The sequence below is a fragment of the Boeremia exigua genome, assembly GCF_020726555.1.
Source record: "Boeremia exigua strain MPI-SDFR-AT-0100 chromosome Unknown C7974scaffold_4, whole genome shotgun sequence".
Taxonomy (NCBI): domain Eukaryota; kingdom Fungi; phylum Ascomycota; class Dothideomycetes; order Pleosporales; family Didymellaceae; genus Boeremia; species Boeremia exigua.
This window is the reverse complement of record NW_025763521.1, coordinates 1,837,074-1,849,244: the sequence shown is the minus strand read 5'-3', so window position 1 is coordinate 1,849,244 and position 12,171 is coordinate 1,837,074. Positions and strand designations below refer to the sequence as shown.

The 12,171-nt window shown below is 51.5% G+C and overlaps 5 protein-coding genes and 1 non-coding gene across 6 annotated transcripts; 2 read left to right on the top strand and 4 right to left on the bottom strand.

Moving 5' to 3' along the window:
• Window positions 1–744: 744 nt before the first annotated feature.
• C7974DRAFT_374673 (uncharacterized protein) lies at window positions 745–2,175 on the top strand (the record flags this gene model as incomplete). The annotated part of the gene is made up of 5 exons (XM_046140161.1): window positions 745–967; window positions 1,014–1,101; window positions 1,152–1,565; window positions 1,712–2,047; window positions 2,097–2,175. The coding sequence occupies 5 exons, from the start codon at window positions 745–747 to the stop codon at window positions 2,173–2,175; spliced, it is 1,140 nt and encodes a 379-aa protein (XP_045999296.1).
• Window positions 2,176–2,313: 138 nt separating this feature from the next.
• C7974DRAFT_423003 (uncharacterized protein) lies at window positions 2,314–4,187 on the top strand. The gene is made up of 2 exons (XM_046144362.1): window positions 2,314–2,791; window positions 2,842–4,187. Exons 1-2 carry the CDS (start codon window positions 2,555–2,557, stop codon window positions 4,072–4,074), a joined length of 1,470 nt encoding a protein of 489 aa, XP_045999295.1. The 5' UTR covers window positions 2,314–2,554; the 3' UTR covers window positions 4,075–4,187.
• A 1,761-nt stretch (window positions 4,188–5,948) lies between these two features.
• Window positions 5,949–6,035, bottom strand: C7974DRAFT_t50. The gene has a single exon. It is a non-coding gene; the product is annotated as a tRNA-Asp (tRNA).
• Window positions 6,036–6,145: 110 nt separating this feature from the next.
• On the bottom strand, window positions 6,146–8,667 carry C7974DRAFT_462382 (amino acid permease-domain-containing protein). The gene is made up of 4 exons (XM_046146200.1): window positions 7,950–8,667; window positions 7,702–7,902; window positions 6,803–7,643; window positions 6,146–6,752 (listed from the first exon to the last, which is right to left on the bottom strand). The coding sequence occupies exons 1-4, from the start codon at window positions 8,200–8,202 to the stop codon at window positions 6,344–6,346; spliced, it is 1,704 nt and encodes a 567-aa protein (XP_045999294.1). The 5' UTR covers window positions 8,203–8,667; the 3' UTR covers window positions 6,146–6,343.
• Window positions 8,668–8,677: 10 nt separating this feature from the next.
• On the bottom strand, window positions 8,678–10,699 carry C7974DRAFT_153588 (pH-response regulator protein palC). The gene is made up of 2 exons (XM_046135823.1): window positions 9,467–10,699; window positions 8,678–9,417 (listed from the first exon to the last, which is right to left on the bottom strand). The coding sequence occupies exons 1-2, from the start codon at window positions 10,625–10,627 to the stop codon at window positions 9,175–9,177; spliced, it is 1,404 nt and encodes a 467-aa protein (XP_045999293.1). The 5' UTR covers window positions 10,628–10,699; the 3' UTR covers window positions 8,678–9,174.
• On the bottom strand, window positions 10,700–11,615 carry C7974DRAFT_153688 (uncharacterized protein). Its single transcript, XM_046135825.1, has 3 exons — window positions 11,268–11,615; window positions 10,942–11,137; window positions 10,700–10,743 (listed from the first exon to the last, which is right to left on the bottom strand). Exons 1-2 carry the CDS (start codon window positions 11,491–11,493, stop codon window positions 11,046–11,048), a joined length of 318 nt encoding a protein of 105 aa, XP_045999292.1. The 5' UTR covers window positions 11,494–11,615; the 3' UTR covers window positions 10,700–10,743; window positions 10,942–11,045.
• Between the last annotated feature and the right edge of the window lie 556 nt (window positions 11,616–12,171).

Genomic DNA, 12,171 nt, shown 5'->3' with positions numbered 1-12,171 from the left:
TGCGCGTTGGGCCTCTGTTCCTAGTGACTCTGATCACATCTTGTAACCCGGCTTCCTGTTCGCTGGGTCCTGCCTGTCAACCTCAAAGTGCGGTAGTAACTGTTCTGTGTGTGTTTCGGATTGGCGCAGGGGTTGAACGTTGACTGACAGCCTCTAGCACGTATCAACCCAGACTCAGAGTACTGTACACGAGCATCATCGTTAGGGACTACGTTCAACTCCTTGTGGGTATTCTCTGGTAACTCAAAACAAATGGCGACTGCTATCAAGGCAGACCCTGGCATGGGTGACTACAACAGCGGCAGTGGTGAGTATACTTTCAACTCCTTTCATGCTTTGCCCGTTCCACGTTTGAGATCGACTTGTTTGAGCTGCGCTACTGTCTCCGTCGATACGTAAGGCTTCCCATCCTCCGTCACCTGGCCAAGCATCTATCCGCCCTCTTTTCTACCGCAGCTACAGACACACTGTAGAGACAAGACAGGTCTCGCCAAGACTATCTGTACAGACGTCAGCATAAGATTTGTCCAATTATCCCACGGCTATGGGTATGCCGGGCATGAGCATCTATGCACGTCCTCGGTGTACCATGCGCAAGGCAGGCCTACATATACATCCCCATGCCTCTGTCATGCCATTCTAGGGGCCATTGCGTACATCTCCTGTAATTTCTATTGTCATCAACATTCACGGCTTACAATGTCAAACATACATCGCGCATCTTGGCCAGACTTGCTGACTATGATGCCCGGTTACTCTCCATGCGACACTGCCATCGAGTACACTCCTCAGGCATCCCGCCGACCTTCGTTGTGTCCGCCGGAGGGATGCCGGAGAGACAGCTCGGTTGGCTTTGTGTCTGCAATGGAGAGCAAAGGGCAGTGGTCATCTGCAGGCAGTGAATCAAAAAGCCCGCTTTCACAGTTTGGATTTCTGAAGAACCTGAGCGAGAAGAAAACAACACGAGGTCCGTAAGACGTACGATAATATTGCCACTGGCTTATTCTTAGTAGATGGGCAACCTCCCAAAAGAAGAGGCCCCAAGCCTGACAGCAAACCGGCTTTGACTCGTCGACAAGAGCTCAACCGACAGGCACAACGGTACGTCAATTTGTCCGATGATGTCGGACACGCGCTTACGTGATCTTCAGCACACATCGTGAACGGAAAGAGATGTATATTAAAGCTCTTGAACAAGAGGTTCTTCGCCTCAAAGAAACGTTTGGTACAACGAGCCGAGAACGAGACCAGTATGCTGAAGAGAACCGTCGATTAAGAGAGCTGCTCATGGCTCATGGTATTGCTTTTGATAGCATCACAAGCCCCATCAATGGTTTGACTGTCAACGTCGGAAGCTCGACGTACAGCTCAAACGGCAGCGTATCTGGATATGGGCCTGGGTCTGTATCAACTGGATACACTTCACCACCCAGCGTTCATCACCGGAACGGATCGATATCACAGGATATGATGATGCCGCCGGCGATGCACACACAAGCTATGCAACCAAACCAACAAGTCGGCGGACTGGACTACGACCAGATCGGTGTTGACTTTGTCTTAACGTACGACCGAACGCCCTACCTTTCTCCTCCACCCCAACAATAATGTATAAGGCCTGCTACGTGACCTCTTTCCCTTCGTTCACCATCCTCCGTACGTTCATTTCTTTACTTTGGAACGCTCCTTGTCTGACGGTTGCGCGTTGCAGTCTCGAGCGCCCCTGCATGGACCACATGCAATTCCTCATGGTACGGGCCCACGATGCTGAAGAAACGATCAGCGGGCACGCGCTCATGGCGACCGCGCCACCCGATTCGCATATTGCGCATCACCCAGAGGAGAAGTACCCGCATCAAATGCCGGATGTTGCGATGCCAGACCTGATGAAACTGCTTGATCTCAGCGCCAGGCTGCCTCTCGACGGCGAGATCACACCCATCATGGCATGGGTGATGATTTTGAAGAATGACAACTTCAAGACACTCACAAAGGCGGAAATCAGCGCCATTAAAGAGGAGCTGGTCGCCAAAGTGCGCTGCTATGGGTGAGTGCGTCCGAGCGTTGTATAACGAGCATTTGCTGACAGTGCACAGCTTCGGCGCAGTCCTCGAGGAGTTCGAAGTGCAGGATGCGCTGATGACCGCTCTTGCTGGAAGGGCGAGCGGCAGCTAGGCGCGTAGCAACATTGACTTTCACGTTTATTTGATATATTGGCCAGCCACACTTTGGTGTAATATTTAATATCGTTCACTCCATTCTGCAATTCAAATCCATCATTACTCTACTGTTCCTTTTATGCACGTTTGTGGGGCCAGACAAGGATTCCATGCGGGACCCTGCGTGGCGGGAGGGGTGCGCCACGACCGTCGCAATGGCCTCATGCCAAACACTGACCTGGCATCGCTCATCTTGAAACCCCTGGCTCTAATCTGGACGATAAGAGTTTCTTCCACTTAAGCCCGACTCTGCTGCTTCTCCTTCAGATTCTCTATATCTTTGTGTTGTCTTCCAAAGCTACCCCGCCATTCCTCGGAGCTTCACACCGCCCAGCATGGCCGAACTCGCTGTCTTCGACAAAGACCCCAATATCTACCTCTTCACATCCTTGACCGCTGGCTCTTCCCATATCATTACGGCAACGTCGCGTATCGAGACGATTCTGAGAGCGAACAAGATCCCTTTCATCGGTCTCGACACTGCAACACATGAATTGGGCAAGAAGCTGTTCCAGAGGCGGGCAGCTGGCAAGAAGCTCCCGCTGCTGGTCAAGGAGGGATATGTACTTGGCGTATGTATCAGTAAAGCTCGAAATGCACGACTACTGATCGCGTCTCACAGGGTATCGAGGAAATCGAGGAGTGGAACGAATACGACGAACTGCACGAAGCACTAGGCGTGGACACAGCCTTTACCGCTTATCCACCAAAGCCCACATCTCTCTTCGAGCCTGTACCAAGCAAAACGCCGCCGCCGCTTGCTGATGCACTACCGGGTGGCTTCTCGTTCGGATCGTCAGCCGGTCCCGCTTTCGGATCGTTGGGTGGTATTGGAGGCAGGGCAAAGGAGAACACCCCTATTGCGAGCGCAGAGCAGAACCTTGCAATCAGACAAATGGGCGCTGAAGCAGCAAAGTTGGCCGCGAGCAAAAAGCCTACACCAGTCAAAATCTCAACAACAAACCCGTTGTTGACCGAGAAGACAAACGCAAATAGCCCCGCCAATATCCTAAGCCCGAAGTCGACACCGCTACCCATGTCGCCGAACGCCGATACAACAGAGAAGAACAAAGTCGAGCCTAAGAAGGCAGAGGCCCCCGAAATTCTCTCTCCACGCTCAATACCACTGCCCGAGACACCTACTACCGCCCCGAAGCTAGAACAGCAAAAGCCCATCCACGCACCGCCGTCGATGCACGTCGATGCAGGGAACCCTGCATTATCCGCTGGTCCGATAAAGACTACACAGGCGAAGGAGGAGAGCCCGGAAGAAAGCTCGGATGATGAAGAGGAGAGCAGCGAGGACAGCAGCGAGGAGGAAAGCGGCGAAGACTCCACCACGGCAAAGGCGGCAGAGAAGACCCAAGATCAGGATCCCAAGGACGCGAGTAAGGTCGGCGAGAGCGTAAAAGAGGGTGAACAGGAAGAAGTAAGCGGCGACCAGAAGAGCGAGGTTTCGGCCAAAGCTGACACCGAGGCAAAGAAAGTGGAGGCTAAGGCTACTGAGACCAAGGAAGCCAAGGCTACTGAGTCCGCGGAGCCCAAGGCTACAACAGAGGGTAAAGAGACTAAGGTTGCAGAGACCAAGGCCGTTGAGTCTACAGAGACTAAACCTACGACAACCAAGGACGATGTTCCTGCGTCGGAGCCAAAGCAAAGCAGTAGCGAAGAGACAAGCGAGGAAGAAGAAGACAGCGAGGATGAGGAAGACGACGAGGAGGACGATGAGAAGAAAGTAGAGCCGAAGAAGGACGATGTGCTGAAGAAAGAAGAGCCCAAGAAGGACGACGTGCAGAAGACACAAGCCCAGGACGCCAAGGACGCAACGAAGGCTGGTGAGAGCGTCCTGGACTAGTCTCCAAGGCATGTCTGTAGTATGGAGGACAGCGAGTGTGTCAGCATACCAGCATTCTGGTTTTCAGCGAGCATGTACTGGCAATATGTTTAGTTCAATATTACATCATCCGCAACCTTATGTTACCTCCACATCGTTCCCCCGGTTTCGATGAATGACTTGAGCTAAAGCATGGTCGTCATATCATTGGTGGCATTGTCGTTTGTTCTGAGTCAACGCATAAATAAGCCCTCGTCGCTCCGAGAACTGCTTGTCTTCGATACATACGACTAAATCATGGTAAAAATGATTGAAATGTTGTATGTGTGCGCGGCTTCTCTGTTTCCCTTCGAACTAGTAAACTTGACGACGAAATATTTGCTTTTGCAAGTTGCATCAAAAAAACACCGATGTCCCGATACGAAAAACGAAAGATAAAGAGTCATGTGAGAGGCCTTTCTGCTTCCCACTGAACCCAACAGGACCACTTCATGTGTGTACTGTTGTCGCCATCATCATCTTCCACAGAGAAGGGTAGCTTAATACTAGGTCTGTTACTTGCATCGTCTATCGTAAAGCGTTCTCTCTGCTCCTAAAGGCGAAACGGTCCCGCAGATGTTCCTGCTTCCGATATGATGATACAACCAAGACGATGGCGTCCACAGGTCTTACCCGCCCTTTATCCTCGAAATGTATCGATAAATTACATGTTTAGCGTGTCTTTGGAGCCTAGATTTTGCTCCACCGAATTCATGATCGGCAGTGGACTTGTTGCCTCAAGCTAGACGATGTTCTTTTCTGGATCAAAAGAACTGATATGCATCACGCTTACAAAACTCTGAAAATTGAGCTTCGCTCACACATGTCTTGCCGCTGCCAGCTAAGTGCTATATAAGAAGGCCGCCCATACTCAGTCTTCTCCTCGCCAAATCACCAAACCCTCAACTTAAATCTTTCTTGTTCTGGAGATGGACAAAATTCAGAACCATGTGAGCGGCCACTCCATGTCTGCTTAGCTCAAAAATTATACGACAAACACAACATGTTCCCTGCTGCTGTTTAGACTTTGAAGTTTCTTCAAGAAAAGGCCACTGTCGCAAATCGAAAACTCGTGGGTTCCTGCAAGCGATCACCAGAAAGTACGAACATCTTGCTTGATTATCCCTCCATCGTACGAGTGTCCTTGCGCTGGACTGTCTACAGTTCCGTACAAAGCCTTCTTTCTCTCATTCTGTACTGGCCATGTCTTCTCCCATATGTTGTCCAAACCCAACGATATCTAAACGCATGTGCTGGAAAGTCGAGTTTTGTCAACATCAAAACTTGAAACGGTGGCATGCGGCGTGCATCTCTGTCTGCTTGATCGCCTGATCTTCTTAAAATCTTCGGTCAATGCCCGGGCTCCTGGTTGAAATGTCCAGTAACGGTCGTCGTAGATGAAAAAACCTCTGCCCTGTGTGTATGCTGTTCTGGTGGACAGACGTGTCGTTTCACTTGATGTACATGTCTGTCATTTACTTAGGTACTTTCAATGACCCCTGTGACCTCGGCCATGAAGCATTGTAATGAACAATGCAATAAACGACCACCGGCTTCGGTGTTAGATAGTGTGCCACAGTGATGTACGTCAACAGTTTGCAGAATTTGTATTGGCCAAGGTCAATGGCGCGAGAAGGGACGGAGCCTGGAAAGTGCGTTTCCGGACAGGCTCAGTCAAACAAAGTCAGTTAATCTCAGGCGCCAGCATAATAAAAGTTAGTTGGTGTTGAGGAGTCGCATGTTGGAAGTGCCACACGTGAGCCTCGGTTCAGCCCCAAGTCCACAAAAAAACCCATGAACGAGTCTGCCCGCAACACACCACTTCACGGCCTCGATATGCGCAAAAAGAATCGTATCTCTCCGACGGGGAATCGAACCCCGGCCTCCTGCGAGCTGTTCCGAGGAATGACAAGCAGAAATACTGACCACTATACTATCGAAGATATCCAACTGTTCGTTGGGAAGAGATGTGATCGATGGAAGATGGACCAATTAGAAAGTATAAATACCTAGACAATTATCCTTCCGGCCAGTGAGAAATTCCCATCGCAGACGCATGGGGGTTCGTCGTTCAATGAGGGTCTGCTTTGATAGAGTTTTCAACTATCACGGGAAAGGCCAAGCGTCTCCACCCTCTCTTCGACCCAAAGTATCCGAGCTCACTAACGAAAACGAATCCACGTTTGTGAGGTAACACATGTATTGCATAACTAATAATTACCTTGGCCGATTTACTACTCGAACTTCCGCATCAGGCAGAGGGAGATGCTACCTTTTGCAGCTTCTCGGGCACTCCATCTCCTGATCCACCAGAAATCGATCGTTGCACATTCTGACCGTCCAGGATCTGCTGCTCGTCTCCGAGCATCATGTGCGCGACATTGACCTTTGGGCCCTTGAACCACTTTCGTGCAGACACAACCCACCAAATCGATACCAAAAGCATCGGCACACCGTACACAACACAAGTCCAGTTCATTTCGTCTGCGTGCAGATCTGCACCTGTGACGCTAGGAAAGCACAGGATTGGTACCATAAGTGCGACGAATGCAGAAGCGACGACGCCAGTGGGGATGGAGTAGCGCCCTAGATTCCACGGGCCTGGGCGGAAGCGGTTGCCTACAAAGAAGACACGGATGAAGATTGGAATCGTGAAAGCACTAAATGTGTTAGATGACGGGGTCTACCATGTAGGTGCGGTAAGACTTACACAAAGGCAGAGATGGCGCCGATACTGAACAGCGCTCCGACTGCCAGCTCTCCACCGAAAATGAGCAGCAAGCAAGCAATGCCAACCGCGCAATTCAGCCATACGGCATTGACCGGTGTCAGTGTGTGCTTATTCACCTGCTTCCATAGGTTGCTGAACGGGAAACAGTCGTCGCGCGCATACGCAAAAGTGACTCGACTCGCAGCAATCATACAACCCTGACCCATCGAGAAACCAGCGATGATGGTCAGCGCGAGAATAGCAAGCGTTGTCTTCTCGTTCATGCATTGCATGAGATACGCAGCGAATGGCTGGCCAAGGTCGGATTCCAGTACGGCGTCGATGTCCACCACGGTGTATGCAACTACAAGCTGCAGAGCCCACCCGAAGATACCACCAGTGGCGGAGGTAAGGACGATAGCGCGAGGTGCTGCGATGTTCGCGTTCGAGCACTCCTCTGCAAGGTGGAATGCGCTGTCGTATCCGCTCATTGTCCAGATCACGCCGATGAAACTCATCAGTACTGAGATGCCTGCTGGAAAGGAGGTACCCTCATAGATATCGCCCCAGACCTCGCGAGATGGTGTGAACTTAGGGAGGCCACGCTCCTCACGGTCAGTGCCAGCTGGGATGAGAATGATGACGACGATGAGGGCGACGAAATTGAATGTCGATCCACCGGAGTTGATCTGCGCCAACCAACGAGTTGGTAGGGAGGACATGATGGCATGCAAGATCATGATGAAGACGGTAAGCAGGAAGGTCTGGTAGTTGGTTGGGGTGTAGGTAGGATCGCGAATGGAAGCTGCGGCAAGTATCATAGCTGCAATGCCGTAGTTCACTGCCTTGCAAGTCAGTTGACACAATCGACGCATACACATAGGCCCGCATGTACTGACCGGACGGTGCCGCAGTGATCTGGGCAAGCCAATTACTCCAGCCTGTAATCCACGCAGCGAATGGGCCCCAGCCTTTGGGCGCAAGGACTGCTGAAGCATAATACAGCCCTCCGCTTGTTGGCATAGAGCTACATAGCTCGGCCATGCTACATGCCACGCACTGGATGCCGATCATAGCTATCATCCATCCCCATACCATGCCTGGTCATGTCAGCGATAGGGTAGGCTACAACGATGATTCAACGTACCAGCGGTTCCGGCATATCCCATGCCATAGTACAATGTACTCGCAAAACTCGGCAAAAGACCTAACACTGCGAAGCTTACACAGAAAGTCGTGAAGAGGCTGAACTCTCTCTTGAATTCACTCTTGTATCCCAGCGCTGCCAGAATCTCCTCGTCTGCATTGTACTCGTGGGTTGGATCATACGGCACATCGCCTCCAGGCAGGACGCTGCTGACAGGCTCGTCTGCTACGGTGTGCTTGTGAATGGATGCCATGACCGTGCATTCACAAGACTAGCGATGTCGGTGGCTGGCTTGACGGCAGGCTAAAGACAACGGGAGAGCAGCAACGACGTCAGGCACGAGCTGAACGATATAAGAGGGCTAGGTTGCACAGCTGGACAACGAGCGAAGTTGGCATGCATTATATCAAGGTCACTTGCCAATCTTGCCCCCAGTCGTGACCACAAGCCACGAGCGGGGAACGCGAAGCGCCGTTCTTAGCAACAGGTTCATGGCGAAGCGCGATACAGTGGTACGAATGTGCGCCTATCTGTCGGGTACAGCGTAAACTTGCCGAGTTTGGGATTTGGGCCACGAATGACGGGCTGAGACGGCTCGAATGCCTATCTTCTTTATCGAGATGATTGGGGTCGCTAGCGTGGGTGTGGGGATGATTTGCCTGCTGGGTTGGCATTCCCGGTGATGCAAGCAGCTGCCCAGACACATTGCCAATGCGCCCTTACAGCCACAAGAGGACCACGAAACTCAGAACAAAGAACAAATTGTTCGCTTTACAAGGATCTTTACGTTTAATTGTTTGCTATTGTGTTGATTGTATCAGGACTCATTTCCTCATGTAGATTGCTGCCGTTTTGATACGGAATTCCTCCGGTATCTACAAGCTAACCATGAGCACTCAGGCTGATCTCATTCCGCGCGGCTGGACCTACTGAAACGGGAATGGACTGGGTCTTCTGCGACGGTCCTACCCGTGGCGTGGAACGGGCGCGATACCCACAAGCTGCACGACAACGTAAAGCGTGTATTCAAACGCTGCGTCAATTCACTGTCGCTGAAACTGGCAGCGTGAAGGGCGTCAAAAATCGTGGGGTAGCAACTTTGTCATTGTACCCACGGTATCATCAGCCTCTCATCCGACAGGAACTATCAGATCGAGATCATGACCAGCAGGCAGGCCTTGCTATCCGGGGCGTACTGAAGACCGTGCGGAGACCGAATGATACTTCAGTAGTAGCTGGTGTTTGTAGGATGGGCGGGGAAGGCTCCTGGAGCTGTTCTTTGATCTTCGTCTGCGCTATCTTCCTCCTCGCCCTCGAATGCCTCACTGGGGTCAGGCGGTGCCCTCATGCGAACGAGCGAATGTTCATCAAGAGCCGGAACGATCCACATCTTTGCTGTGTGGTATTCTCGACCAGATGGCATGCTTGCGAGCAGCGGCTCCGAAGGCGGAATCGTTTGAACACCCACCTGGTAAGCGTGTTAGCAACATAGCTTCTCGAAGATTCATGCTACTCACCGTATCGTTCATCTTTTCCCACTTTTTCATTAACATGTCGACAATGCGACCTTCCTCAAACTTTCCTGCATCCGTACCCCACCCTTCGCCTTTCTCGATCTTGCGGTCTTCTTTCTTCTCTTGAAACTCCTTCTTGAGTTTGGAGAAACCAAAAGACTTCTTCTCTTGATCCACACCCAAAGATGCAAACCCTAATTCTTTCTTTGCACCGCGCAACCAGGCAATACCTTCTCCAGTCTTGCCTCCAGCTTCAGAGTCGCAGGCTAGGAAACGGCATGCCTTGCCTTTTGCAGTTCTTCGTAGGTCGTCGACGTATTTGATCAAATCATCGCCCACTCTCGAAGATTGGCCAAGCATCGCTTGAGCTTTGGCTGCATGCTCCGAGGACGCAAGGCACAGGCGGGCGAAGAGATGCGCGCGGACTTTGGGTATCTCAACCCCTCTAAACATCCAGTCTTTGCTGTCCTTGTTTCTGTCCTCAATCACGATCGCTGGGTATGGGTCGTCTTTGAGGACTGTGATCAGTGTAGCTTCAGCCATAGTGAGCTCAGCCAGCGCGCCCATGACAGCAGCTGAGATGTCTATCGCCGCAGGCTGAGTATGCCATTGTCCTGCTCTGTTGACCAAATAGGTATGTACTGAATTTGCATCGAGGAAGTGCCTCATGGCAGCCCCTATCGCCGTTGCGCGTTGCTCAGGATTTGGAAGCGTAGCATTGTAGAGAATGTGCAGCTGTGCTCGACCTTGCAGACTGTAGACGTATGCCAGAGTCGAAAGCACAAAACAAAGCTCGCTCTCAAGGCTTTTAAGCTTGATTCTTGCCGGCTCACGACCAGGTATTGAAGTACCAAGTGTTGAGCGCCATTCGACCTCCAGCTCTTTGACCAGGATCAAGTCAATCTCTTCTCCAGCGCAAGCTGTACCACTCAAGCCGGCATCTAATGCGAACAGGTATGGAATGTAATCGTTGAGCGCGGAGAGTATGGTCGACAAGTTCGAGGCTTGCGAGGAAGGAGGGATGCGCTTATGGCGTTTCAGAACATCGCGGACCACGCCTCGAGCTGTTGTTGCGCAGTTCGGTAGAGAGGGATGCGTGTTGCTGCTGAAATAGTCGGTAAATGCTACGCTTGAGGTGGTTGGCAACGCGAAAGGAAACGGCATCTTGTGGTGCGTTGTTCATGGTATGATGCAGGTACCCAGCCATAGTGGGGTTCTAAGACGCTAGTCTTGGCCGCATCATGATGGCTTGGACATGGTCAACTAAGCAGCCGGTAGACCTTTGCACCGTCAGCGGATATCGTTCTACAAGACAGATTGACGAAAGAGCACAGTGCATGTGGTACGAGTATGATGTAACTGGTCTCAAACCAAAATCATGCATGTTCATCCTCTCTTTGTTTGCCAGGTATATGTACAGGTCTGCTTTTGCAGATTGACATGAGTAATCCTCTCTGGTTGTAGTGCTTGTCCAATACCTGAATTCGTATCTTCACAAGTGCGTGTAGTCTTTGCGCACGTGTCTCTCTCGACCTTCTACTAGTCTCGCTCTCATATCCCCAAGTATCGCGAGACGGATGTTCTATGGCTTCGATGCCGACATATCGTTGTAGTTCTGCTGCTGGAAAAGGTGGCCCTTGATCTTGGCGTCCTTCAGAAGCTCAAAGTAGCGCTCTGTCAAGCTTCCGTTAGCAATGACCTATTTCACTTTGACCCAGTCCCGCGTCTCCGATCGTCACTAAAAGCACTCTTGAGAATGGCACAGTGACAGTATTTGCGGAGCGGGCTCGTGAGTGCGCCGTACCTCGTAGGTGCCCGCACTTCTCCAAGTGGTTGACTCCCTCCCTCCTGTAGCACTTGCCCATCTCTTCCCTGACCAGCCTGGCCATCATGCTCTGAACCCATTGCTCGCGGATGATGGCATCTTGTGCACCCTTGAAGGCAACGTTGTCCTCGTAGTCGACCCCATCGAAAGTGGGCGCAACCTTTGGCTTCTTGGCCAGGAACAGTGCGGACTCCGGTGTAGGCATTGCGGTGGTTAGACGCTGTGCGACGTCGACTTGAGCGTTCGAAAGTGACTGCGAGGGAGTTCGTGCGATTTGGAGTGGTCAATTGGCGGCGGGAATAGCAGTTCGTTGTCGCGCTTTGCTGTGAAGTCGAGCTTCGAGAGATCCGCAAGCCGAACCGCGCTAAACCCACGTGACTTGATCATCACCATCTCGATGTTTTCAATTGGTCTGAACCACCACGACTTCGATCAACAATGCTAATTTCCTACCGCTTCCAGTCCCTCGTCCAGCCTGGGTTGCTAGTGATGAGGTTGCTCAACGTTGTAGTTACGCCCCGTGCGATCCCGTCAACGGTGTTGGAAACGGCTCCCTTGGATATATCTTCTTGCTGCACAAAGGTGCTTCCACCTTGGTACTTAAACTGCCATCGCCAGGGCTCGAGGTGGATTTTGCTGTTCAGTGATTCGAGATCCTTTAGTCTCTGGACTCTCTCGCCCTCACAGACTACGCAAAGTCGTTCAAATCGTCTGGTTTGCAATGGATGTATCTGAGCTACATTGCATGGCCGCATCGTCTTGGTTGTCAAGTCAGACTCACAAGCTTGTTGATCCTTAGCTTGCACACTGTCTGTTCTTGGAGAGAGACTCGGCCTGGTTGACATGATCGACTCCCTCTGCCCTGAGACGTGGATAGGCACGA